The sequence below is a fragment of the Rhea pennata genome, chromosome 20 (genome assembly GCF_028389875.1).
Source record: "Rhea pennata isolate bPtePen1 chromosome 20, bPtePen1.pri, whole genome shotgun sequence".
NCBI lineage: Eukaryota > Metazoa > Chordata > Aves > Rheiformes > Rheidae > Rhea > Rhea pennata.
In genome coordinates, this window is record NC_084682.1 from 3,221,786 (window position 1) to 3,247,203 (window position 25,418).

Consider the following 25,418-nt stretch of genomic DNA (forward strand, 5'->3'; position numbering starts at 1 on the left):
GACAAGTTGTGGCTTCCTGAATAATATCACTTCACCCTACAGAGTAAAAGCACATTTCTTGTAGACGCCCATCCTTTCACTACTCAAAAGTAAAAAATACTTTCTTTGAGCACCGAATTAAAAGCCGTGTCACGGGGTGTTCATGTGGTTAAAGCCTAGTGGACTGCTTAGTCCCTAAGAGGTGTCTTAGGGAATCCTTTTTTTCCCATAGTTTTTTAAAATGCATTACCTTCACAGTTATATTAAATGCAAGCATTCACCTGACAGCAGGTACAACTGAAATAGTTGTTGTGTAAATAACGTAGAGCTAGTTGACCTGGATGAGGTGCAAATTGGGATCACACTTCTGCTGAGGTGGAGTGATTTATATTCTCTGATTATTGCAGGTAATTGAGGGGTCCCTGATAAGACTTGTTTACTGCCAGGTCAGTTTGTCCGGGGCCTGCTGAGCATCAGATCCTGGAGATTTAAGGATCGATTGCCTATTCTGCATGCTAATTCACAGAAATGGTTCAATGGAGAAGAAAAACAAAGTGCCTTCTCTTTTCTACTTCAGATTTGCAAACCTGAAATTTCTACTTCAGATTCTTCTCCGGAGAGACCTCCAGGAAGCAGAATTCTTGGAGAATTATTTCTTTTAAAAGAGAATTATTTCTTTTAAAAAGGCATGTTTTTAAAAACAGTTTTTAAATACTGACACGTTTTATGGGCTTGAGGGGTGGAATCAGATGATCAGCCCCTCTCTCAGTGCTGAGCTGCTTCTTACTGCTGTGCCTGTACTTAGTGACTCCGTCAATTAAAGAGAATTCAGACACTTTTAAAAATGGCCATGACCCTGCTCATCGTTTTTAGAGCTGGGAAGTGAAACTGAAACGTTCAGCAAGGTGGTCTGTAGTGGAGGTTGCCCAGATTTCGGAGTAGTCCCTCCATACGAAGGACTGGTTTTCCCCAGCTTCCAGCTGCCTGGAAACCCGACTGGCACAGAGCTCTGTGGAAAAGGCAACACATTCTCCAGCTTCTGTTACCTTTTTGGTGCAATTCCCACAGGCCAGATGGAAGCGGTTTGTCTCTGCTCTCGACCCCTGATTGCGCTCGTCTTTCCAGCCTGCCAAGTTTCCACTCCTTTTGTAGGCACATGCCCATCCATGGCGATGGGAGGGAAAGGGCAGCACCCGCCGGCCAGCAGCAGCACCCTTCCGTCCCCAGGGGTTTCACGCCGTGCGTGGGTGTTCGGGGAAGAAGCAGGTCCAGGGCGGCCGTGCGTGGGTGTTCGGGGAAGGAGCAGGTCCAGGGCGGCCGTGCATGGGTGTTCGGGGAAGGAGCAGGTCCAGGGCGGCCGTGCGTGGGTGTTCGGGGAAGGAGCAGGTCCAGGGCGGCCGTGCGTGGGTGTTCGGGGAAGGAGCAGGTCCAGGGCGGCCGTGCGTGGGTGTTCGGGGAAGGAGCAGGTCCAGGGCGGCCGCCGGGTGTGCACGCGCGCCCGTGGTGTGAGGGCACTGCCCGGCTGCTCTGCTGCGAGCTAGTCTCCTCGCTGCTGCGGACCGTAGCATTTTTCTCCCGTCTTCTCCAAGGGTGTGTGGCTGCCTCTTTGTGGGCTGGGGCAAAATGGAGACTGACTCCCAAAAAATTACACGTTCATATAAGTTGTCTTTAGATACCATTGCACAGGGTAAATGATACTTCCAGACTGTTCCTTGTGTGACTCTGGGTCTGAACAGAAGTTTTTGACCCCTTTTCATAAGTGGGTTGTTTGCTAAGAGAATGGCTCGTACGCAGTAGGATGTCACTCTGCTGACATCCTACTTTAGTTTTCCTAAATAGGCAGAAAAGCAGCGTTGTGGGATTTGTTTGTTTTCTCTCTCAGGAGTTCTGAGTGTTTGTACTCACGCTTGTGACATCCCCCCTTGAGTATGCTTTGGAATAGCCAGGATGCAACATGCGGCATCGTGAAACAGCCGACAGAAAACCTTTGTGATTGTAAAGTAACATCCTATGTTTATCATTTTTTTTTAAATCCAAGCTAATCTGTGTTTTAAAGCATTCTGAATTGTATCTATTCACCAGATTAAATAAAAGGTAATTAAGGTGAAAATAAAGGATTGCACTTTGCAATTCTTTGAGTGCAAATGATTGTTTCTCAGAAGTAGAATCATTAATGTTTTGCAACTTTCCCCCTATAATAACCTTCTAAAACCTCCTGTGCTCTGTCATAGGAGTTAATAACAGTTTTGCGCAAGCCTACGCTCATGGGTCCACCTCTCATTGATGTTTTAGAATGAGACAAGAACTCTGAGCAGAGTGGAGGCTTTTGATACAGCAGTAACTTTAGTCCCCAAGTTTGTCCCTGAGACAACTACACAGGGTGATTTCAGTCTCACTGGCAAGAGAGGGATAAGGAATGAGCTCAGTCACTCAAAGGAAAACTCAACAGACTTGAAAATAATGCATTTGATTGCCAATATTTTGCATAGATTGCAATATGCTTAGTTAATGAATGTTAGATTAGTATGTCAATATTTCCATTCTCCAGCCTTTTAGGGAATATGGTCTACAGTATTTAGCATGAGTATGAAAAAACAAAGTCCAACACATATTTGTGCAGGGTTCAGTTTTTAAGGACAACTTGTGTTGGCCTGGAAGTTCTCAGTCCAAGTAGTGGCAGCTAAAAGATACCACAGCTGCCTTTCCAGGTCTGGAAGAGTTATAGGGCAGTTCTTCCTACATATGTTTCATGGCTTCTGCATATGTTCTCACAACCCACTTACAAAAACAGGTCAAAACCTATTGGAATTATGATGATTTTAATCTGATTTTCTTGTTCCCATTTGGGGTCCTGCTGTGCTTGGATCATTAGGATTCTGGAGAGAGGAAAAGACAGTCTATAAATGTCCCATCTTGGGTATATGTGATGGAAGGCTTAATGAAACCCACAGCATCTCAACACATCCCAGTTTGGTCTATGTGTTCATATATTTTCCATTGGAAATAGTCCAGTTAGGACTATATCCATGTCTCTGTGAGGACTGAATGTAGTGTGTATCTAGAATCATCATAGAATCAATAAGGTTGGAAGGGATCTCTGGAGACCATCTAGTCCAACCTCCCTGCTCAGCAGGGTCACCTAGAGCATGTCAGCCTGGGTTACATCCAGGTGGGCCTTGAATATCTCCAAAGAAGGAGCCTCCACAGCCTCTCTGGGCAACCTGTGCCAGTGCTCCGTTGCTCTCACAGTGAAGAAATTCCCCCTCACGGTCAGGCGGAACTTCCTGTGCTTCAATTTCTGCCCATTGCCTCTTGTCCTGTCACACGGGGCAACTGAAAAGAGTTTGTCCCCATCCCCTTGACACCCTCCCTTCAGGTACTTATACACATTGATAAGATCCCCCTCAGTCTTCTCTTCCCCAGGCTGAAGGGGCCCAGCTCTCGATGCCGGTCCTCGTAGGGCAGGTGCTCCAGCCCTCTGATCACCCTCGTAGCCCTACGCTGGAATGCTGACAGTATAGCGTTTCTTGGAGGCTGCAATGCTTAGTGGGTTTCCTATCCCTCCCTTTCCCAACTTGTATATATTTGTATCATCAGATTTCCTGAAAGTGCTGACCACAGACCAAATTTTCGTTGTAATCGGTATTGTAAAAATGCAGAACAAGAGAGCAATTACTCCTCTGAAGAACCAAAAGCCTAAATAAAGATGAGGACCAACACGCGTATCAGCTCTGAAGGAGGCAACTTGCTTGGCTTTAGGCACCTGATTGTCTTCTCCATTGGGCCCAGCAGGGCCACTCCTGCAGGGAAAGGTGGCTGGGTGCCTAAGTACTACTTTACCAAGGCCTTAAGTTTTATTCTTTTCACATCTAATGCTCTTGACCCAGTTGAATTCTTGGTAATTAATATGCGAATCTCCCTGGATCGAGTTCATATTAGAACTGTCTTTAAATTTTTAGATTAGTCATGGAGGCTCACATGGTTTTAAGTGCAGAAGTAACTGGTCATTTCCCTAAAAAATGATGAATTTGAAATCCATTAAAACAAGATCTTTCTGTCTTATGACAAGAGCTTAATAGCTTCTTGCAGTTGTGTTTGGAAACATATTCTTTGAACTTTTGTGTAACATTCAGCCAGGATAAGGCAAACATTCTTCTCCAGTTGGTAATAGGCTGTCTAGTATCTGTAATTCGGTTATTTAGCTTTAAAATTAACTGTATATATTTGTAAGTTTTTAATTAAGATGTGTTTCTACTCTGAGCTTTTCAGAGCTTACTTAGATGAGCATCAAACACCACATAGTTTTGGTCTTTACTTTATGCCTATTAGCTTCTCCTTCTCTGCTTATAAATTTCTGATGACAGACATAAACATTTACCTCCGTAGGCATTACTTAACTCTGAGATCACTTTGTTCTATAAATACAAATAAATAAAGAGCACTTTAATGGGCGCGTTGTAAGCCAGCAGTGAAGTGGTTAAAGGTTTTTGCCTGCAGACTGGCCAGCAGGAGTTGGCGGTGTGGAGCAAGGGGGACGCCAGCCTGTCTCTAAACTTTTTGGCCCTCCCTGAGTGCAGAGATGAAGGAAGAGCCCTCTATAAATCACTGGAGATTAGAGACCCTGTTCTTGCCGACTCTGCAGGGTTGCACTGCTTAATGTCAAAGCCTCACGTATTACTTTAACAGCACTCCTTTTCTTTATTAAATCCACTTTGAAATAAAAAAATGATGATCTTTCCAGTGAGGGGGAGAAGGCCTAAAAGGATTTAGAAAGTATCTGTTATGTTACATTACTGAGACTAATAACTGCACAGGGAGTAGGTAACATTTTTGCACCATCTCAGAGAGTAAAATGAATAGACTCTACAGAGTTTTCTTCCTTCAAAATATTTATTGCTGTTGATTTTTGACTAACTTTTGTGAGCTTTTTAGTAAAGGTGGACTGAGCGTGAGCGCTCACTGGGATTTCCTTTCAGGTTTGCAGAATTAAATTTGCATCTTCATTTTTGCACGTTTTTCAGCATCTGGTTTTAGATTAATTTTTTTTTAACTTTGGATTTGTTCAAGCTGAATCTTCTGTCTTTATCTCCATCTGATTATGATGAAGACATATTTTAAACAGCTGTATCTGTGTCAAATGTCAGTGTTTGCTCTTAGCCTCACTGTCTTGAGGACATAAGGAGGTTTTTAGGCGCTGAATATTTATCTGTTCTTATGGCCTGGTTTTCCTCTGGTTTGTAAAAGTCACATGAAGCATGATATTATATTTTAAATGCATAAAGTTAATGTGAATGTTTACATCTAAAATGCTCTAGTTTATTATACATGAATTAATGTTCCACATGTAATTTGTTATCTTATTTAATACATTGCATACCAGCTAACAAATATTTGAATGCAGAGGAATTGCACATACGTATTTTTTCTGCACATAAATGTTTCAGATCCTCCAGGTCATTTAGTATCCATTAGGACACTAAAGCTTCTTACTGTTTTCTCATTAATAGTCAAGTCTGTTACCACGACAAAAACAATTTCTGAGAGATGGGATTCTTTTAGAAACATCCCTGATGAAAGTCCTGGAAATCCTAACAACAAATGCTGTCAAGTTAGATTTTAACCAAGCATTTCTTTTTAACTGTGCAACATTATGCCCCAGGAATGCAGTTTTTCTTTTAGTCTCATGACTTTAAATACAACATTGGCATGAAACCCATTAAGAATAACAGATATATAAGCTTTTGTTGATGGATTCTGTTCAAATGCAGTAGAGTGGAAGGTGAAAATATTTTTAGTCTTTAAACACAATAAACTGTGATTAGTTTAATTCTATACATTTGAAGTCACTTACTTCTTCACAAGCATACTCAGAGTGTTTTTCTACCCGTTCACAGTTCATTTATGGTACAGTTTTGAAGTTTGGAAATAGTTCACACCTATAAAATGTGGTTTTGCATTTGCCAGGGAAAATGAATATTGTTTTGCAATGTATCTTATCCAAAAGTTGACAAGTAACAGCTTTTTTGCTAGCTTAGTCTGACAAACAGCTTGAAGGTATCACCTTTGTAGGCGGCTGCCGCAATGAATTGCAGATATTCATTTATAGCTGTTTGTACTCTGTGTGCGCTTTCATGTGTTCAGGAATATTGCCCAGTTTGAAAGTATGAGCTCTTAAAATAACTAGAAATGGAGGTGGGGTTAAGATATTGTATAAACACAGCAAATTTCTGGGACTGGATATAGGATATTTAAGAATACAGCCTCAGCAATTAACATTTCACAAGTGGAGTTTTTAGCTGAAAAAAGAAAAGAGCAGAAGGTTATCATAAGACCATAACCAGTGGTCCTGAAGCCGACTTTCAGACCAGCAGTTAGTGTTTTATTAGGAGAGAACAACTCTATAAAAGGAACAGGAGATTCAATCATAATATAGTGGGGTGACATGAAGGCAGCTGACAGCATGGCTTCAAAACCCATTTAAGATCCAAGAAAAGTTGCCACAAGTAATGTGCTGCAGCTGGCGAGCTCGTTTTGGAAGGAGCAGGAGCTGCCCTCGCCCTGCGGCTTTGCGTCGGGGAGCAGCCCTGTCCCGGTCCCGCGAGCTTAGCTTCGCCCTCCCTGCCACACACAGGCAGAGCCGGCAGAGACCGCTCAGCCGTCGGGGTTTCTTCCTCCCTTTTCTGAAAGCGGTTTGGAGAGAAGTGGGAACCAACAGCCAGCTCGGTGGTTCAGATTGGAAAGAAAGTGAATAAAATGTTAGCTCTGAAGTGCGGTAGCGTGTGCTTCTGGTGGTTGCTGGTGTAAGCAAATGGTTCCAAGAAAGGCCATTTTGAAAAGGGAAAGTGCTCTCATTAGGAATCGTTTAGCAATACATAAAGAAGTGAAATGCAATTTAAAAATCCTATTTTCTTCCCCTCAATTCTTCCTGAAATCTGGCGGTTTAACAATTCACCATTCTTTGCTTGCAAGTGAAACACGAGTCAGCCTTGCTGAGCAGGCTAATGACCGTGCTTCGGGATTTGCTGAACGTGCCTGTCTGTTCTCTCTCCTTCTTTGATAGCCACAACTGTGAACAAAGTCCTGAGAGGTGCCGGGCGTTTATAAATCTAAGGGAAAGAAGGGAATATTTAAAAATTGTCAACTTTGGTCTGCCAAAGCTAACTTGGTTTGCATCTGTTTACGCCCAAATATGGCAAATTTGAATCATTTGGAAATAGGGTACTATCCTGTGCATGGTTTAAGAACGTGGGTTTTTTTAAACCTGGCTGCTGCATAAGTACTTCCTTAGTTGAGACAGACTGTTAAACTTGCATTCTTCGAACAAATCTGGGAGAAACCTTATACCAGCTCTCATGTAAGGAAAGCATGTGGCAGTCTGTATACATGTCCTTAACTTGAAAGTGATTGACAGGCGACTGGATGAACTTTCCAAGGCTAACAGAATGATGTCCCTATTTAGAGAGAAGATTAGCCAGATTTGTACTCATTTATGATCAGAACCAAAGTTAATCTGTGTTTTGGCTGAAAGTAGCATGTCATATATGGAAGCCTGTATGGAAGAAAAGGTCCTCTTCTTCCTAGTAGAAGATGATATTCATTTATGAATATACTAAATTTTATGTTAGTTGTTCTTATAAAAGTTGCTATCATTTACAAATATATTGCACAGAAGAGAGTTCAAAGAGTAGAAGCATGATTTAGAGAAATATCACTGGTTTGATATCTCTTCCCTCAGAAAAGAATGAGTAAATCACAGGAATTTGATCTTTTCTTCATGTCCCCTTCTAAATGGACAATAGAAATATCATGTAAAGGACAATTCAGAAATAACCTGTAGGCCGTCATTGCTTCCCAACAGGGGGAAGAAGTACACAGTACTGTAGAAATCCCTCAAGCAAGCAAATCTTTCATTTTTAATTCATCTGTACTAGAAGCAGAATCAAAATAGTTACAGTAAGTGTTTGGAATTCCTTTTGTTATTAAAAAATTCCATGTCGATTGTATTTTGTGAAAGAAGCAGAAGCATAGGTAAAATTAGGAAATCCAGGCCGCCACTCTCAGCTTCAGTGTTGCATTGAATTGACTTTAAAATGGGCAGCTGGGGACACTGACGTGAACACGTGAAGAATAAGCCCCGCTGCATGAGAGGGTATCGTCCTTCTTTAAAGCCTCCTTCGATCTGTGCCCCCTTGTGAACGCTCTGGCAGTAAATAAGCTGTTGCGTGGTTTCGTGCTTTCGAACGCAGACTGAGCTGTGCTTACGCTCCTGTCCTCGCGCTCTGCATGCTTCGTTGCTAACCAAGGGGTTGTCAGTCTTGGCACCAGAGACTGCCCCATGTGCCTCACGTTTACATGGATTTATGTAAGCAAAAAGATGAGTCAGTGAAAAAAAACTATTCTTATGTGTTCCTTTTCTTCCCGCTGCTTGATTTCTTGAGTGTTTTTGCCTCCTTTTGAAATTCCGTAGTCTCTCTTTAGTGCTGCATCCCATGCAAAAAGGGATTGAATGGGGTGAGTGATTTAGGAAGCTCTCTCTTTTGCTTGCATGAAGGTCGTTTTTTGTTGTTTTGTTTGCAGACCCCCATCCCACTCCACCCAGATTAATGACTGACAAGGTGACATAAAACGTAACTTCCTAGTTTGGCTCCTAGGGAATATAAGGCCGCAAGAAGGTTGGAATCATTCGCAAAGCAAGTATCTGTCATCCTGAAAACAAGACAGCTTAAAGATTATGTACTGATTTCACACTTAGTATAGCATAGCATTACTAGTGCAGAAACTGTTGGAGAATAAGCTGAACACTCATTTGCAGATAAACCTTCAGGGGGGTAATGTCCTAAAAAGCCACTGAAATTGGATATCTGGAAAATGAACTCATTTTTAAGTGGGTCACAACATCTGTGATTATCTTGTTGGGATTACTAACATGATCATGCTGTGGTATCATTTACGGCTTCCTGTGGACCTTGCCATTCTGCGCCGAGGTTTGCAGGGAGTGCATGTAAATAGTCTGTGGCTTGAAGAGTACTGGTGGGTCTGGCCAGCACATACACAGCTTGCCTTAGTGGGTGGGTGGAAAAAATATGTCAGGATGGTCTAGAAATGCTGGATACATCATCCCTTGTTTAAAAATACTGACTTTGATTTTGAAATAGGCATGACTTCTGACCTGTTGTTTCCCACCTATTAAAATAATATCACTCTGCAGCTTCCTAAAACAATCCGATACTTGTCTGTGCTTTTGTCCTCCCTGTTTCTAGGAGATGGTTTGTGTGGTCCTGAGGCTCGAAAACTGGTTAGAAAATGCCAGGGAATTTATTTTAGAAAGCACCTGGAACTTTGAGTCAAGCTGAGTTGTGGACATGGATCTTCCTTTTCTTGTCATCACCAAAAGTCCTGCTGAAGCAGGGTCCTTTGGATTGGGGTAGGGAATAAAGTATTATTTCTATGAACAGTACAGATAGTAGGCCAGTGGCAAAGTTTAAAAGAAACTGAAAATTGAAATCTCCCCACGTAATCATGTTCATGCTTCTTTGAAAGACTTACTGTTGTTCTCATTGGTCGACTTCGTGAGGATGACATACATTTCAGACTTTTGTGTCATTATAACCTAGTGCAGGTTCACATCTTCAAACAGGAGACAATTACCTTTATTCACTGCCTCGCATTCAGCAGGATGAGTCCTGCGCGCATTATTGGCAAGGCTCCTGAGCCTTTATGGATAAGCACTGTGATGACACACAGGTGGGATGCTCTGTAGCTAGATACAGCCTGTTTCCTGACGTTGCATCCTGTTGGTTTGTTAGTCAAAGGAGATGCTATGTAGTGTCATTTGTATCCTCCTTTCACCCTGTTGTCAGAGTCATATTTCATTCTCCCTCACAAAACCCCTTCTTGGGTATGTTTGTGGGGCAAACAACACAGGATTTTAATGTCTTAGCAGTTCTTCCTACGTTGCCTTCTGAAAATGGTGCCTCACTGTAGTCCTCTAGACACTTCAGGCTATACATGTGGTGTTTTAATCCTTGAAAGATGTGGGAATCCTCAAAACTATGTGCTGGGATTTGGGGTGGAATCTCAATTTCCTTCCTCTCAGATAGAGCACGATGAGAAAAGGACATACCGGTTGCCTGAACCATCTGTTAAAAACCATCCTGGATAATTGTAGCCCAGAGCAACCACTGCACTCCTCCCAGCCAGAAGGTGAGACAGGACAGGGAGGAGAGTAGTCTTGACTCGAGAAGCCTGGGAAATCAGCATTCCTCACTCCTTCATGCTAGTAGCAGTTTTATGGCAAAAAATACTCTTTGCTGAGGGAACCTGGGGAGCAGTCTGCGCTCCCAGAATAGTTGTCTTGAAAAGATTTAGACATGTAATTGATTGAAACTTAAAAATGTGTAACACGCATTCAGAAAAAGGCATCTTCTGTTAGAATAGTTCTGTAGTAAGAAAAAAGAAGAAACAAAACCCAACCTTGGAGATTATACATTCCTTTTATATATAACACTTCACTTGGAAGTCGGTCTCTTGTCTTTGGCCAAGCGTAGCCCTCTCAGTTGTTGTCGAGGTAGCAGACAAATCATTATAATTTGGAAAAATTAGTCCCAATTTAAATTGGTTGCTTTAATAAAGCAGTAGCAACAGAGGTCGTAGGCCCCTTGGTTGTTTCATGTCCCACAGTGAGCCGTCCAAACAGTGTTGCTCAAGAGGAGCCAATCCCAGACAATAGCATGCCCCCAAGTGAGTGTTTACCTAACATTGTTTTTTCTTCCCATGCTACATTGTTTCTGTTCAGACCCTCCCAAAAGATAAAATAGGAAATGTTAAAATATGTAGAAGAAATAGAGGGCAAAACAGCATGAAGAAAGATTGATGCTGGTTCAAACTTAGGAAAAAAAATGCAATGTATTCTCAAAACTGGAAAATGTTCAGGTTTCCAGTAATGTATATGAGGTTAGCTTAGAATTGCTTAATTATTTTTAAAGCCTAAAACATAATACAGGAAGATGCAGAAAACTGAAATATATCATGAGATATGTTAAGTAGTGATTTGAAGAGTTTTAATATGTTCTTTATAAAGGTCATCCATATACACGGTGGCCTTGCACAGTAACTCAGAAAGAAAGAGGTCTTGTCATGAAGCATGACAAAGCAATTATTGATCTAACCTAAAGGGAATGTGCTAAAAAAGCACAAGGGACAAATGGAAGAAGGATAGAACGTGGCAAGGAGGTGGAAGGAGAGGCCAAGGACAGGTTACCAGAGAAGTGGGCTCCAATCCAAATACCCCAGATGCAAAATCCCTCCATTTTGGTAAACTTGGATTAGCATTTAAGAACAAACAGAAGAACACAGCTGGCCTTCTAGCTCTATCATTGATTAAACAATATCTGAAAGTCTTTGAAGTTTGGCGAAGTTTGGGGAGTTCAGTCTTGCAGTTTATCTGGAAAGTTTGAAGTACTCCTTCCTGGTTTTCTGTTTTAGCACCTCTGTAAATGGTCTTTCTAATGAGCTAAATATATACAAAGGTGCAGGGAAAAACTCAGGATTTACAAAAGCCCTGTAGTAATCATACACAAGGCAGTTTTTAGGTGCTCTATCCTGAGAAACCAAGACATCGCCCTTTCCATGCAGTTTGCCCTCTAGCATCACTTTAGTCTTCCTGCTCCTAATGTTTGTGTTCGTGAGAGAGATTTTCCTAACCAGAAAATTACCTTCCCAAGCTTGATTTGCACAGCATTTTTTAATAGTTAGGAGGGAGGAGAACATAAGTCCTGAATTTCATCCATTATTGGTAGGTGCAGTTGCAGAATTCACTGCTGTGGATTCTCTTTTCATCTGGATTTCTCAAGTGTTTTGTTTCCCTCAAATTCTGGGGAGCTGAAGATACGAAGCTCCTTCCTTTTAGTTACCTTAACATACTAACGGTTGTTCTTTTCTTCCTGATAAATTCTCACTAAATCATTCGATTTGAAGTTTGATTTATAGTCTGTCGGAATGGACTTTCTTTTTGCCAGGGTTGCAAATTTTTAGCCCCATCCTGAGAGGTGTTTTGAAAGCCCTTAGCAATTCCTCTCATTGATATCAGTGATTAAAATTTTCCCTTAATTCACCATTATTACTCCCTGTGGATTAATCTACATATAATGGGTTGTGTGACTGTCACAATCTAATATATTTCTCTGTACAGCATCTGCCATGAGGCAGCCAGATACAGGAGCATCCTAATGCTCTATTTGAAAGTTTTGGCATCAGTATGGTGGAGGAATTGAAAGCACAAATCTCTGATGAGCTGTGTGCGTAGGAAAAAAGAGTTTTCATTGGCACTGGAAGCAAGACTGTGAAATCATATACAATAGTTACTTAGTCTGTGTTAACCTCAAAGCAGCTAGTTCTCTCTAGGTAGCAAACCATTGGTGATATAAATTACAGTTTTACTAACTGGCTTCAGAGTGAAATCAAAAAGACTTTTACTGGGAGTTTTGCTGGAGTAAAATCTCTGGACCTTCAATGACAAGCGTGAATTTTGCTTGCTGTGTTACACTTTAGACAGTCAAATCCCGGGTGTATTAAAATCTGTGCCAAAACTGTCACCAGCTTCAGTGGACACAGGTCTCTCTCTTCGGATTAAAAGATAGAGGACCATTTGCTCTGGGATCTTAAGTAAATTGTAAAGAAACACTTAAGACTTCAAAAAGATACATTTTTGTTTGTTGTCTTGTCTGTTGTTAGCAGGCAATGGATATTTCTTCTTCAGATCGTTTGTGATGCCAACTTCCAAAATGCCAGCTTCATCTAACAACTAAATTGTGTTCTTGTTTTGGAACTCTTAGTTATAACAAAATAAAGGAGATCAACGGGTTCCTGGCTTAAAGATTAGGATATTATTTTTCAGAGCATTTGAAACAGCTTTTTGAATGTGGATATCTGTAACACCATGAAGGAGATCCTAGAGCGTATATAGAGCATTAGCTAGATGCCTTTATTCAACATTTATAAGAAAGGCTATGAAAGTTATCTGTCTTCCATTGATAAACATCAACTTGCCTTTACATATATTAGTGCATATCAGATGAGTTATAAAAAGTTTATTGACAAGGTTTCTAGTTCGAAATTGGATGTTTGAAATACGAACAACTGCCTTTTTTGGATGACTGGTTGCCTTACTGAGGGGTGGCTTTCTGGGGCAGAGTAGCCTCATCCTACAAGCGAAACACTGATTCTCTTAGGCTGAGTGTTGGGCAGAGCACAAAGCCCAGCTTGCTGATGATCTGCAACAAGATGCTTCTCTCCTGTTGCCTCAGTATCCCTCTATATTAAATGAGGTTGCAGTGGTGCGACTATCTTTCTGAAGTGCTTTGGGATCTATGAATAAAAGCTGCCATACAGCACCTGGAAATTATCATCATATAAGTTATATTTAATGGTTGACTGTTCATACAGTTCAGAAACTACAACAGTATCTCTGTATTTTGCAGCGGCCACTGAAATCTTTATGGCTAATCTGAACAGGATGTTATAAACCAACTTGATACCCCAGATGACTCTGTGCAGATGCTGAATAGAGACATCTTCCTTATCAGTTAAAAAATAAGAAGAAAAGAAAAGAAAAGAAAAGAAAAGAAAAGAAAAGAAAAGAAAAGAAAAGAAAAGAAAAGAAAAGAAAAGAAAAGATATGCAGCCTAACAAAATTGTTTAAAAGAGCTGGCAAACTAACAGTTATAGAAACCATCTGAAACAGTTTTAACATGGAAGAAGTTGTGATTTTTTTAAAGAAGTAATAGCTCACTTGCAGTTTATTTTAAATTAAATAATAAATTATAATAAATTATTTTAAATTAAGCAATTAAATTATTTTAAATTTAGTCTGGATTTGCTTCAGGTAGATTTATATCGTGAGCTTTACACCCCCAAGTTCATGAAAATAGTTTTAGACTAGTTAGCATGACAGAGTTTATTAAAATCCTTCCATTACTTTAACCACTGGTCTTAATATTTCTGCCCTCTCCTTTCCCCAGACAAGACTTTAGGAAATTCTGATCTAACATGCTTATTCCCTCCTTCACTTTTCTAGAGAGGGGTCGAGTCCCCCAAAATTCGAGCTCGTTCGTGCCATTCTCGGATGCTGCACCTTCCCAGCTTGCTGTCATGCACTATTTCACTTTCACCCTTCCTTCACTTGCATCCCCTTCCTTACCGTTCCTTACACACTCTCAAGTAGCTGTTCCATTAGGTTTGCAGAACGTCTCTCACCGCTTTTCCAGCAGCACATTGTTCCTTCCCTCTGATCCATCTCAAAACTTATGTCTTCTAGGAAATGCTTCCTCCTTTGCTCTCACTAGTAATCTCTGCCACATCCTCCTGTACCGTTGGTTCTGGGTCCTGTTTTCTGTCGTAAGTTCTGCAAGGCAGGGAATGTGTCTGTTCAGATTGTTCTGTACCATACATATATTTTAAATATCATTCTATGAAATGTTACTCATATTAGAGCCTTGAAAAAGAGAATATTAAGCATTTACAAATTTTTACCAATACACCTCCTGTACTTTGTAACATCCTCATTTGAAAGATAGAAGATGTGGAACAAGAGGCAGAGCGACTTGCCTAGCATGAACTTGCCAAGCTAGTGTAGATCACAGATAAAAGCTTAGTTCCTGAATATCAGTAAGGTCCTGTATCTACTCTGCTATAAAATAATAAATATTGGAGAAAAGCCTGTGGGTTGGTTTGTAACCCACCCAATACTGTTTAGGAAATGAAATGAACTGGAACGTTTGATTCTGCAACTTTCAGCTATGGAGGCTTGTTTGATAGATGAGCTGAATCTTTATATTTGTTTTTAGAAGTGTGTTTTATCCAGCTGTAGGTGTGTGTCTGTGTATATATGGGTATTGTGTAGAGATGTTTATCTATTCATATATTTACAATGTGCCTATGTACACATGCCATACATGAAAACACTAAAGTAACTTGACCAGATTTGTATTGCTTACTCACTACAAGTGATAAGAACTCACTTGTGTGATACTGCAGCAAAAGTGATAATAAAAAGGATGAATTTTAGGCCCATAGTTATGGTTATACATAAACATGTACGCGTATTTGTGAGCGAGAGTGAGATGCGTGGGAGATAAAAGAGAACAAATGGACAACTTATAATTATGCGTATTTTAGTTCATCTGGTATCCAGATGATCATCCTCGATTCTGACGGTTTTGACAAATCAGTTTATTAGAACTGTAAATGTAACCCAGGACTGTGCAGTAGGCAGTGGAACATTGATTTTTTTTTCATATTATATTCAGTCATTTCATTATTGGAGGTAAATACTGCTTGTACTTAGAAACACAACAGCTGGTCTCATGTGAGAAGGCAATCCACAGATTAACTTGCCAAATGTATTACCAGTTCATTTCACTAGACTGAGAACCTAAGGGTATTTTAATAGTTTTGACCTTGATCAGGCAAGAAAAAAAATGCCCTCATTCTCAAGTTGAACCTGCGACTTGAACACTGATCTGGTCTGCTGCGACGTGGAGTGCGTCCCAGCAGGCCTGGGCCGCTGCCCTGTGAAGCGGACGGAGGACTTCAAAATACCAGGGTCAGCCCCTGTGTGAAAAGGTGTGATGGGGAGTCTCAGATTCGCTGGAAGATGAGACACCTCGGTGACTTCTGCCGCTGGCTCCACGGCTGTTTGCATGGAGGAGCCGAGGAGAGCTGCTACCACGTAAATTTGCGCTTGGGAAAGGAGGAATTTTCAATCGTGTGTTTGCATCTCTAGTTTGGCTTTAACGTAGATTTTTACATAACAGATATCTTTGGTTTTAAAATCAGAAGGTCAGAAGGGCGGAAGCTCTTCCCTCTACCTCAGAGCCGTTGCTTCTCCCGCTTGCAGAGACGCTGCTCCCGGCTGCCCGGGCGCGCGGGGCGGGTGCGCTGCGGGTGCAGAGCACCCCAGAGGGCGGCGAGCGCCCGGAGCTGGGGGGTGGAACTGCCGCAGCTCCTCAGAAAGACGCTGTTTGCTCCGGCCGAGGGGGTCGGGGCGCCGAGGCCCTTCCTGGCCCGGGGCGGCGGGAGGCCCCGGGGGCCAGCCCAGCGCTTTGCTGCGGAGCCCGAGGCGGGCGCAGCGCCGAGGGCGCTCGGGGCACCTTCCCCGGCTTTGCTGCAGCGGGAGGGGGGCTCGAGCTCCGCCACGCCACTGCCCTCCCCCGAGGGGGTGAGGCCTTCCTCCGCGGCCCGGCCGGCTCTTGCCCTAGCCGCTTCGCCCGCTCCTGCTCCGCGCCCAGGGCAGGGGCGCAGGCGGTGGAAGGAGGAGGGCACCACGGTCCTGCCCGCTGCGGCTGGTGCCGCCTGGGGCAGGGGTGGAGACGCGTGTTTTGTGTGGACCCTTTCCGTCCCGAGCTTTTCAAGAGCGCCGGAGTCGCTGGTCATCAATTCTCTGCAGGAACGCGTAGAAACAATCTCGTTTTGAGATGTGGGGCCGCCAAAAAATGTTGTAACGCATTTTCCGTAAAAAAAACACTTCTTCTTTCACAGTCCTGTGACTGTTTTTCAAAACAGCTTCTCCTCACATCTTCAAAATCCCTTCCCTTCCCCCATCATCTTTGAAGTGAGAGAAACCAGACAAGTATCAGGATTTTTTTTAACTTTTTAGTAACATTTGCCAGATTGGCAAGTAGGGATTTGCGTTGAGTTTCCCCTCTTCTGCGCTGTTGCTGTAGAACACGCAGCGAAACGCGGTGCCGTGCACAGCCCCCGGGCTGCTCGAGGCTCGTGGCGAGCTCTCGCCTCCTGCAAAGGAGGAGCAGAGCCGCGAGCTCGGGGCACGGCACCGAAACTCCTGCCAGTTGGTCTTTAAACCTCCTGGTATTTTGCAGATCTACAAATTACTTTGTCAAATGACAGCATACATACATGTAACGTTTCATTTTGTGTAAGACAACCAGTGAGACTTTACAGTGCAGACTAGATCCTGCCATCTTTGATCCTGCAAATGGTCCTTCTTTTCCATAAGGTCCAGTCGACTGTAATCACAGTTTAAGATACAAGTTATAGATTCCTTCATTTATACTTTATTTTGATTGCCTATCTGTGTTTCTGCAATATTACAAGCTACTTTCATCCTGTTTAGAAATCGGTGTTTACCACTTTCAAGCTAATCCTTCAGGCCTGATGCAGATGAAATGGCCACTGGTGACTGGGACTGTAAAATTGGAATGGTTGGAGCAGAGGTTTGTATGCTCCAAAAGAAATGGGACCTAAGCTGTTTTGCTGTTGGATTCAATAACAGCTTTTTTTTCTTTTTTTTTTCAGTATAATTAGACTATGCAGAGAGATCCCAATTTTTCATTCAATATCATTTAAAGTGAAAATAGAGGCTCTTCATTCCAAGGTTTCTTTGTGTTTAGAGTAATTCAGAATGTAATATTACTGAATTTTTAGCCTTAATTTAATAAAACAAGGCAAGAGTAGTTTCCTTATTGCTTTATTCACAAACCATGCTTACTTTTTCATATTAGCACAGATTTGTGTTTCTTAAGATTTTTAGGGTGATTTAAGCATCCATTAATGTCCACTTAAACATGTTTTTACTAGTTTTGACAGGTAATTTCCTGAACACACTGCCACTTTCTGCCCTTATATTCTTAAGGCAAATTTTGTTCCACCAACACCAATTTTCTTACTTGTTCACTAAATTTTCTCTTTGATTCTATTAGCTGGCAATGAAGAAAGTTGAGTTTCCATTATCAGATCAGATCGATAAATCTGAAGGAGAGAAAAGAGGAAACCTCGGCTCAGGGGAGTCCCAGTCAGCAAACATTTACTGATAAAGAAAACACTCGTATATCTGACACGTCATCAGCTCCCAATGTTTGCTTACACCCAAAGTGCTTGTTGCTACAAGAAGCGAACGCACTGCTACTGGAGCTGTATTTCCCCAGTCTCTCCAAGAGCTGCTTTTAGTCAGAGCTTTGTTTATGAAATGCCAAGTTAAGCACAGCAGAGACTGATTTTTTTAAGGAATATTCCTTAAAATATCGGTGATTTTAAAGGGACACTTTCAGAAACCCAATTTAATTTAGCACACATGACAAAATTATGTTCTCCTGACAGTGGCAATGAATGAATGCTTCCTGTGTTACAGAATTATTTTGCAACTTTGCTGTCACAGTGGATGAGATACAGAAACATTGTTATATCATTAATGTGGTTCATAGTTTTCTGGCCCTGATAATACAACTTGATTGGTATCTACTGTTGTCATTAGAATTAGGTATTAATTTAAGAACATTTCCAAAGTTAGAATGATATTGATAAGAGGGGGAAGTAATGATAGTGAAGAATTAACCTTATACTGAGATATTCGTAGAGTAGTGCTTTTTACTCAGTGCTCTGTCTTGGTTGTATTTCAGATATGCTGTTAGTCTTGTGAGCTGGGAAATCTTGAAACAAATACTTCAGGTTCAGTTGTGGTACCTCCACTGGGAAACATTGTCTACACAGCAAGTCCTAAGGGGATGCATGAAGTTACTTGAATGCTTTGGGCCTGGATTTAAATATACTTGTATTTAAGTATCTGTGAAGGAATGAAAACTTGTTTATTTTGCACAGTCTGTTACTTAATTATTCAGCAGGCCTCTAGCAACTGCCTTAAAATATGAAATCACTTGCTCTTATTTCTTTTTTCTTGTCTTGCTGTTGTGGCAGTTGATTTGCAACATATAACCATTGGCTGCTAGAGTTGTGCCTCTGCAGGTGAATTCCATGTTCCGGCAGGATGTTCATTCTATGTGGCCATCTGTTGTTAGATGAACATTGTTTTCTCTTGTTATTGCCTTAAAGAATGTAGTAAGTGTATGGCTTGGTGTGTGAGCAGGTTCTCTTTGCGACAGAGTTTGAAATCATCTCAGCATCTTTTGAGTCAGAACCATGTTTAATGCTGTTGTTATACAAGGAGCCTGAACATGTTATAGACAACTTTAAAATAATGTTACGCTTTTAAGTAGGGATTTAAGCTATCTATCTGCTCTGTACAACATGAAGAAGCACTTAGACCAGGCAGATGTGCTAAGTGTCATTCTAGGAAGCGCACAGTTTGCAAATCATTCTTTGAAATGAAGACCAGCTGAGCTGTGAATCTTAGCAGAGCTGCTCTGAAGGGTTTACCTACTTTGGTTTCCCTCATTTTAATTAGATCTTGTAATTTACAGTAGATTAGGGCTTCACAGTATAAATTGGGTGAAAGTCAAGATCTTCCCTCAGAAGATTGGAGACCCTCTATACACTGATATCCCTAATGTTTGCTCATTATTTTTGCAGGCAAAAAGAGATTTAGCTTTGTTTATCTGTGGGATTAGTTGTTGGGATTGGCTTTGAAGCTCTGAGGATTATATTATGATGCTTGTGCACAACACTTAAGGAAATCTTTGCATTCCAGTAAGCACAAATGGTGCTTGTCTGTGTGGTAAAAATAGTTAAATGGGAGCAGTGAAAGTGGCAGCTGAAGTGCTCTGAAGGCTGAAGCCTTCCCTATGTCCGTTGTGGACCACAAGAGGAGAAACCTCCCTGCTCCAGTTGTCCAGGTCCTTACCTGGAAGCTTCAGGGCTGGTCGGACACATCCATCTCAGTTCCTTCAGTCTTCTGGTTTTGCTTCTCAGCTCCCAGTGAGGACCTGGACTGTTTGGGGTGGGGAGAACCATGTCATTTGAATTTCTCCTATAGGAGCTAGGGTGAGACCACCAACAAATTCCTTGTAGGCTACTGTAGTGACAGATGGTAACTACTTTCAATCATGACGAAGAGGGCTGGATTTAAACTAGTGATTTAGAGCTGAAAGTCTCTATATCCTATTCCCCTGAGCCCTCAAGTACTCTGTGCACACCTCATTAGTTTGATGGGTGAGATACTGTTTTTATTCTACAGTTTTTGCCAAATGTCTGCCCTTTTTGTCTGATTCACTTTCTCCAGGAACTCCATTTAATAAATCTAAGTCTAATTTGAAAGTACGCCATTAACTGAGAAAAGGGTCATTCCAATTTTTAAAGCCTGTTTCACGCTCAGCCCCAGTATGGTGTTGAAACTAATTCCACATCTTTCTGATGTGGGCTCCAGCTGATGTTGCTTGTCTGTAGATGCAGTACGCTGCCTGTCCTTGCTGCCTTGACTACTGCAGATAGAGATGGGGAGATGCTGGCAGTTTTTCTGGCTCAGCTGGATACAAGGCGTGTTGTGTCACCCCGGGGCATTTCTCAGGACTTTCGGTGAGCCGGCTGCGTAGACCAACACTCTTGCTCACAGTTCAGCTGAGCTTTCTGCTGCATGTGAATATAGTCACCCTAAATGAAAATAATGATCATGTCCTGCCCGAATATTTGCACTTAATGATTATATAATGGACTGTACTCTGAAGGACTCCGTTTTCATAGAGCTAAGGGAGTGCCTTCCTCAGCCCCGTGCTGAGTTTGGAGGGCTTGGAGGAGCACTAAAGGAAGTTACTGAAGCTGAGCAGCACTTAATACATTGAAACTAGAGCTGTCTGAGTTATATTCCATAAGATCAAAATTGGGGTCAGAACCTAAAATGATTTTGAGGATATTGAGAACCATATACTTAAACCACCTGTACTAGAAGTTAATGCAGTAATAAAAGAATTTAAAGCAGAAATAGGAATATATATCTGATAAAAATACAAAAAAGCTAGTCTGCTTCATAACATTTTAATGTTTCTTCTTAAGCTCAGCAATTTATTAACCAATAATGCCCTAATTTTTTTTTATTATTATTATCTTTATTTTTTGCATTTTAGTGTTTATTCCTTTTTCCTTATTTGGGTTATAACGTCTCATTTTTTTCTGTCCTTTCCTCTAGGAATAATGAAAACCAAAAATACCACGCAGTAATGAGAAACAATAGTGTACAAAGATTAACGTCACAAACCCATCACTGACCTCAATAACATTTCACAACATTTAGTTTTCATTACAGTGAAATGTTACTGCATATTTTTTACATGAACTTCTGAAGAAAAATATATGATAGGGCTTTCCAAAAGTACACATACGTTGGGAAATAAGACTTTTAAATCAAGAGTTTTACACATATACTAATCACATTTGACGAATCAGATGTATGGTATTAATTACTCTGAACACACAGCAAAACATCTTAAAGATTTTCAGCATGTCTGATACAGACACATGTCATGCATTCTTCAAAAGATGCATTCAGACTTCTAATGCTATTTGCTCCCCTTTGGATGATGAAAGAGCATTCAATTTTTAAATTGTATTTGTAAAAAGTATTGCTTGGCATAGAGTTTAGGAAAGAACATTTAGAACAGGTTGATCTGTAACACCACAAGCAGTCTGTTTTCTATCAATGATTCCTAGCCAGCTTATTAAACAGATTTATACAATGAAAGAATCTAATAACAAAAACATTCACCTCCTTTATTACTTGGCATTATTTATGGCTCTTACTTTTTTTTAGCTACCTTTTTATATATCAGAATCTGCCAACATTGTATTTATAAAGTTTATGTACTAGAAGCATTTGTTGGGCAGGGATTTGGGTTATTTTACGTTTCTTTCCTCCTACACTTATTATTAATAAATCTGCACAAATGCTTGTAAAGATTTAAAAAAGAAACAATTCTGTAGAAATGGGATTTTTAATGTACTTACATTTTAGATTTCTCTCAATTATAATCAAAAATAACGGCGCTTATGATAGAGCCTATTCTAGGGTTCATTGTATTACCTAAAATCTCCAAGGTTGAATCATAGATCAGGAAGTGTTTGCACACTGAGAAATTAAAAGTTCCCCCTAAGACTCTCCAGTAAAATCTCTAAATATCTATAATTGCTATCCAAAGAACAACTTTGTCTTCGAGAGTTCCTTCCTTTCTTTCCTCCTTCCTTCCTTCTTTCTGTCTGTCTTAAGGCAACTGTGCTACAATGGAGCGTTTGTGGGCTCCGGCGGGGAGGTTAATGAGAGCCCCGCGCGGGTCCTTCCCGCTGGCAGGGGCAGTTCCTGGCTGGCGCGTTGAGGCAGGGCTGGGCCTGGCACGGGACGGAGATACGTTCTGCCCTATAGACTGTGCCTTCCTGGCAAGCCGGAGTTGCAGCTCCAGCAGCGGCCGGGGCAACCTCTGCGGAGGGACCTGCTCAGGGACGTAACAACCTGGCGGTGAAGCCGGCGTGCTGCAAAGCTGCTGCTTCCTTTGATGCTCCTGTGTACACAAGACAGGACATTTCCTGGAGCTAGAAATGCTGTGAAATGCCACCCCTGTGTTCAAGGAGGGAACTAAAGGCTCATGTTTAAAAAAGGCAGTTGGAAGTCTTATTGCAGCAAATGAATTTAAATTCGCGTGCACAGACTGTGAGAGCAGTAGGCATGTGGAGGAGGTGGCGTTTTCAGGCGGCAGCACCCCTGGCCGAGGGGAAACAGTTAAACCCTTAGAGAGTCATACAGCGAGGGTAGGGATCTGTGGCTTCACCGCGCAAGCAATAGCAATAAACGCCTAAAATAAATAAAAGGTGGGACACAAAAGCATGGCAAGATTTTTACTGCATTCTCTTGATAGAAAATTCCAGATATTTGTAACACGCCTGACCGTACGTGCTTCCCGTGACGCCCGTTCGGAGCGCGGTATGGCCGCCGTCTGGGGCGGGCAAGCCTCTCGCCCCCCAGGTGAAGCGTTGCTGCTTTCCTGGCTAACCGGTCCAGGAAGGGACGTTCTGCGCTCGGCTCCCGCTTTGCTTTTGTTTCACACTTGCAGAAACGTTGCCTCCCGCACGGCCGTGTTCTGGCTACTTCAGAAGAAAAGCTTTATTTTTCTACTGAGGTTAACCGAGCCTCATTACATTTTGCTGTGCTCAGCAGTTAAGGCTAAAGTTCACAAGAAATGTGATTACACACTTACTTTTAATTGTAATTAACTGCAAGTAAAGAAGCAAAATAATCCAGCTACTTTTTTGTTGAACTAAAACATTATATGTAACGTGACAAAGAAAGCAGCTTGCCCTTCAGCCATTAATTTTAGCAGCTCTGTTATTCCTAAATTACATAAGCCTCCGGTGTCAGAGGGGAAACAATATGAATCAGTTCAGATATTTCACTGAAACAGGTTGCCTATGCTAGTGTCAGAATTTGCAAAGCTTTTGAAGCACTTCAGATTATGATAAATTAGCAACGTGTAATTAAGAAATTCAGGAACTCCAAATAAAGAGGTCATGAGTGAAAAATGTTGGTAATGAATTACAAGTGTCTCTGAGTTCGTAAGATCCATATATAAGCTTACCCTTTTGAAGGGAGTCTTTAATTGCAAAAAAATGTTTGGAGAAGTGAAAAAGTATGGCAAGGAAGTTGAATGTAATGCCATTTTAAGGAGTCACACCGAGCAATAAAAAGACAGTATTTGCCTGTAAACTGTAGGAAAGTCACATACATATACACATGTAGATGAATGTTCAACATAAGATGAAGATGGGAAATGTTTTAAACCTCTTACGCCTAACTGTATTTAGTGATTATTATCTGGAGTCCAGTTCTGACTGTTTGCCCCTAGTTGTGACAAATGCAGTTCTTCCTGAACTCTTTATTTAGTTGGAATCAAACTGGTATTTTCTGATATTTGAGATTTGCCTATACCGTGGTCACTTTTCTTGCATACGTGGTAGACAGCCAGCCCAAAAAGAACTGAGGAAGTGTGAGGATCAATGGTACCATTGGTGACAAATAAAGAAGTTGAACCAATTCTTGAAAATGCAGTGAAATGTCAGATATCCATGTTTAAACTCTGTACTAAGGCAGGCTTTACTTCTGCTGCTGGCACTTACACAGCCAAAAATCCAAGCTGTCATGGACCTTGGCAACATTGTTAGGGCGATCTTCATTTAAAGATGAACTATTCTAGAACAATTTCTCCACTGTATCTGACACAAACAGGCTTTTCTTCAACACCAGACGTGCATGTCTTCCTGCTCCAGCTATTTTTTTCTTGAACAAACATATGTATTGTGGCCAATGCAAGGAAAATCCCACTCACTATTTATGTTTGAGTTCCCTATGTCCCATTAACAATATCCCAGTGTACTCATGGCAGTATAGCATCTTGATCCAAATCCAGCTCTGTTTTCCTGGATTCCCCTTTGGAGACTTAAGTGCCACAAAGCAATTGGTATTATTTAGTGACCTTCCATCCCAGAGGCTCTATTTTTTGGCCACTGAAGTAGTTTCCAGTCCCTCTTTACAATTCTTGCTAAAAAGGAAAGATCACCTCTTACTGTGAATCTCAAGTAAGAACATTTGCAATGGCTGAAACCTGGTTATGTTAAAGGATTTTAATTGCTGTATCCTATGACTCTTCTGCATAGCAAGGGGCTCTCGTTTTGGTGATGCTGCTGGGCACTGTGCAAAGAATGGCTACATGTGCACTATTTGAATGTACTTGAAGCAGCATGTAACTATCAAAGTGCAAAATCCTTCTGTAACTTGAAAAAGGAGCCAACTGCTGATGCATTTCCTGCGAGGTTGTTTTTCTTTGTTGCAATATATAGATATCGATGTGGGCACACAGGTACTTGTGTTTGAGTATATTGCGTGCGTGCGTTTGAGGGCCAAATGCCAAGTGATTGATTTGCTGAGTGATTTATGTAACTAATAATGCAGAAAAATAACAAAATACTGAATGCTCACCCCACAGATGGATTTGAAGGTAAGAGAAGAAGAAGCCGCAGCCCTGCCTGGCTTGCCTGAGCGCTGTGCTCTGCAGGGCTGACACGGCCGAGCGGCTCCCCGGCCTCCCCCGTTCAGACGGCACCTATACTTGCTCCTCTGCAATCCACGCAAAAACAAAGCAGTGACTGGACTGAAGAGGTTTTAGAAAAGAGCAAAACAGGGCAAAAATGGCACTTGGCAGAATCACGTACATTAAAAAGATGTGCCCAAGCAAAAAGTCCCACAATAACACTTAGGCATTGCCAGCGATTAGAATTATCCACTCTTTTTTTAATGCATTTTGATATTTCTTTAGATGACTGGATAGCCTGTAGCTAATGCTTCAAAAAAGTAGCGTAAAGAAATCCCCTGCCCCGACGTACATTCGGCAGCCGAGCTCCGAACGCGGAGCTTCGCCTCCTCCTCGGCGCCCGCTTCCTCGCGGCTGCTCTGTGGTTTTGCGGGCACGAGGCTGCACGGGTCTGCGGCCCCGCGGCAGCCGCCGACACGTCTGCTGGCCGCCCGCTTCCCCGCGAGCCCGGCTCCGGGACGCTCGCCCCTTCGCCTCGCCTCGCCCCGCTGCGGCAGCCCGAGGGCCCCGGCGCGCGGGAAGGTTGGGTGCCGCGGCGGCGCTGCCCCCGGCCGGCCGCCCCCCGCGCCGGGCTGCGCCGTAGCATCCAGCGCCGCGAGAGCCCCGGCTAAAACCTACCGGGGACCT

At 42.0% G+C, this 25,418-nt stretch overlaps 1 protein-coding gene across 8 annotated transcripts in view; it reads left to right on the forward strand.

The window, feature by feature from the left end:
• BCAS3 (BCAS3 microtubule associated cell migration factor) overlaps positions 1-25,418 on the forward strand; it is a 372,839-nt gene that overhangs the window by 287,255 nt on the left and 60,166 nt on the right. Inside the window, exon 24 of one of the 8 annotated variants that reach the window (XM_062592663.1) lies at positions 13,458-13,518. The exons of the other annotated variants lie outside the window; for them this stretch is intronic. Coding sequence (XP_062448647.1) covers positions 13,458-13,501 — 44 coding nt within the window. The 3' untranslated portion in view covers positions 13,502-13,518. Of the gene's footprint in view, positions 1-13,457; positions 13,519-25,418 lie in introns of those variants that run through there. 8 annotated transcript variants of the gene reach the window in all.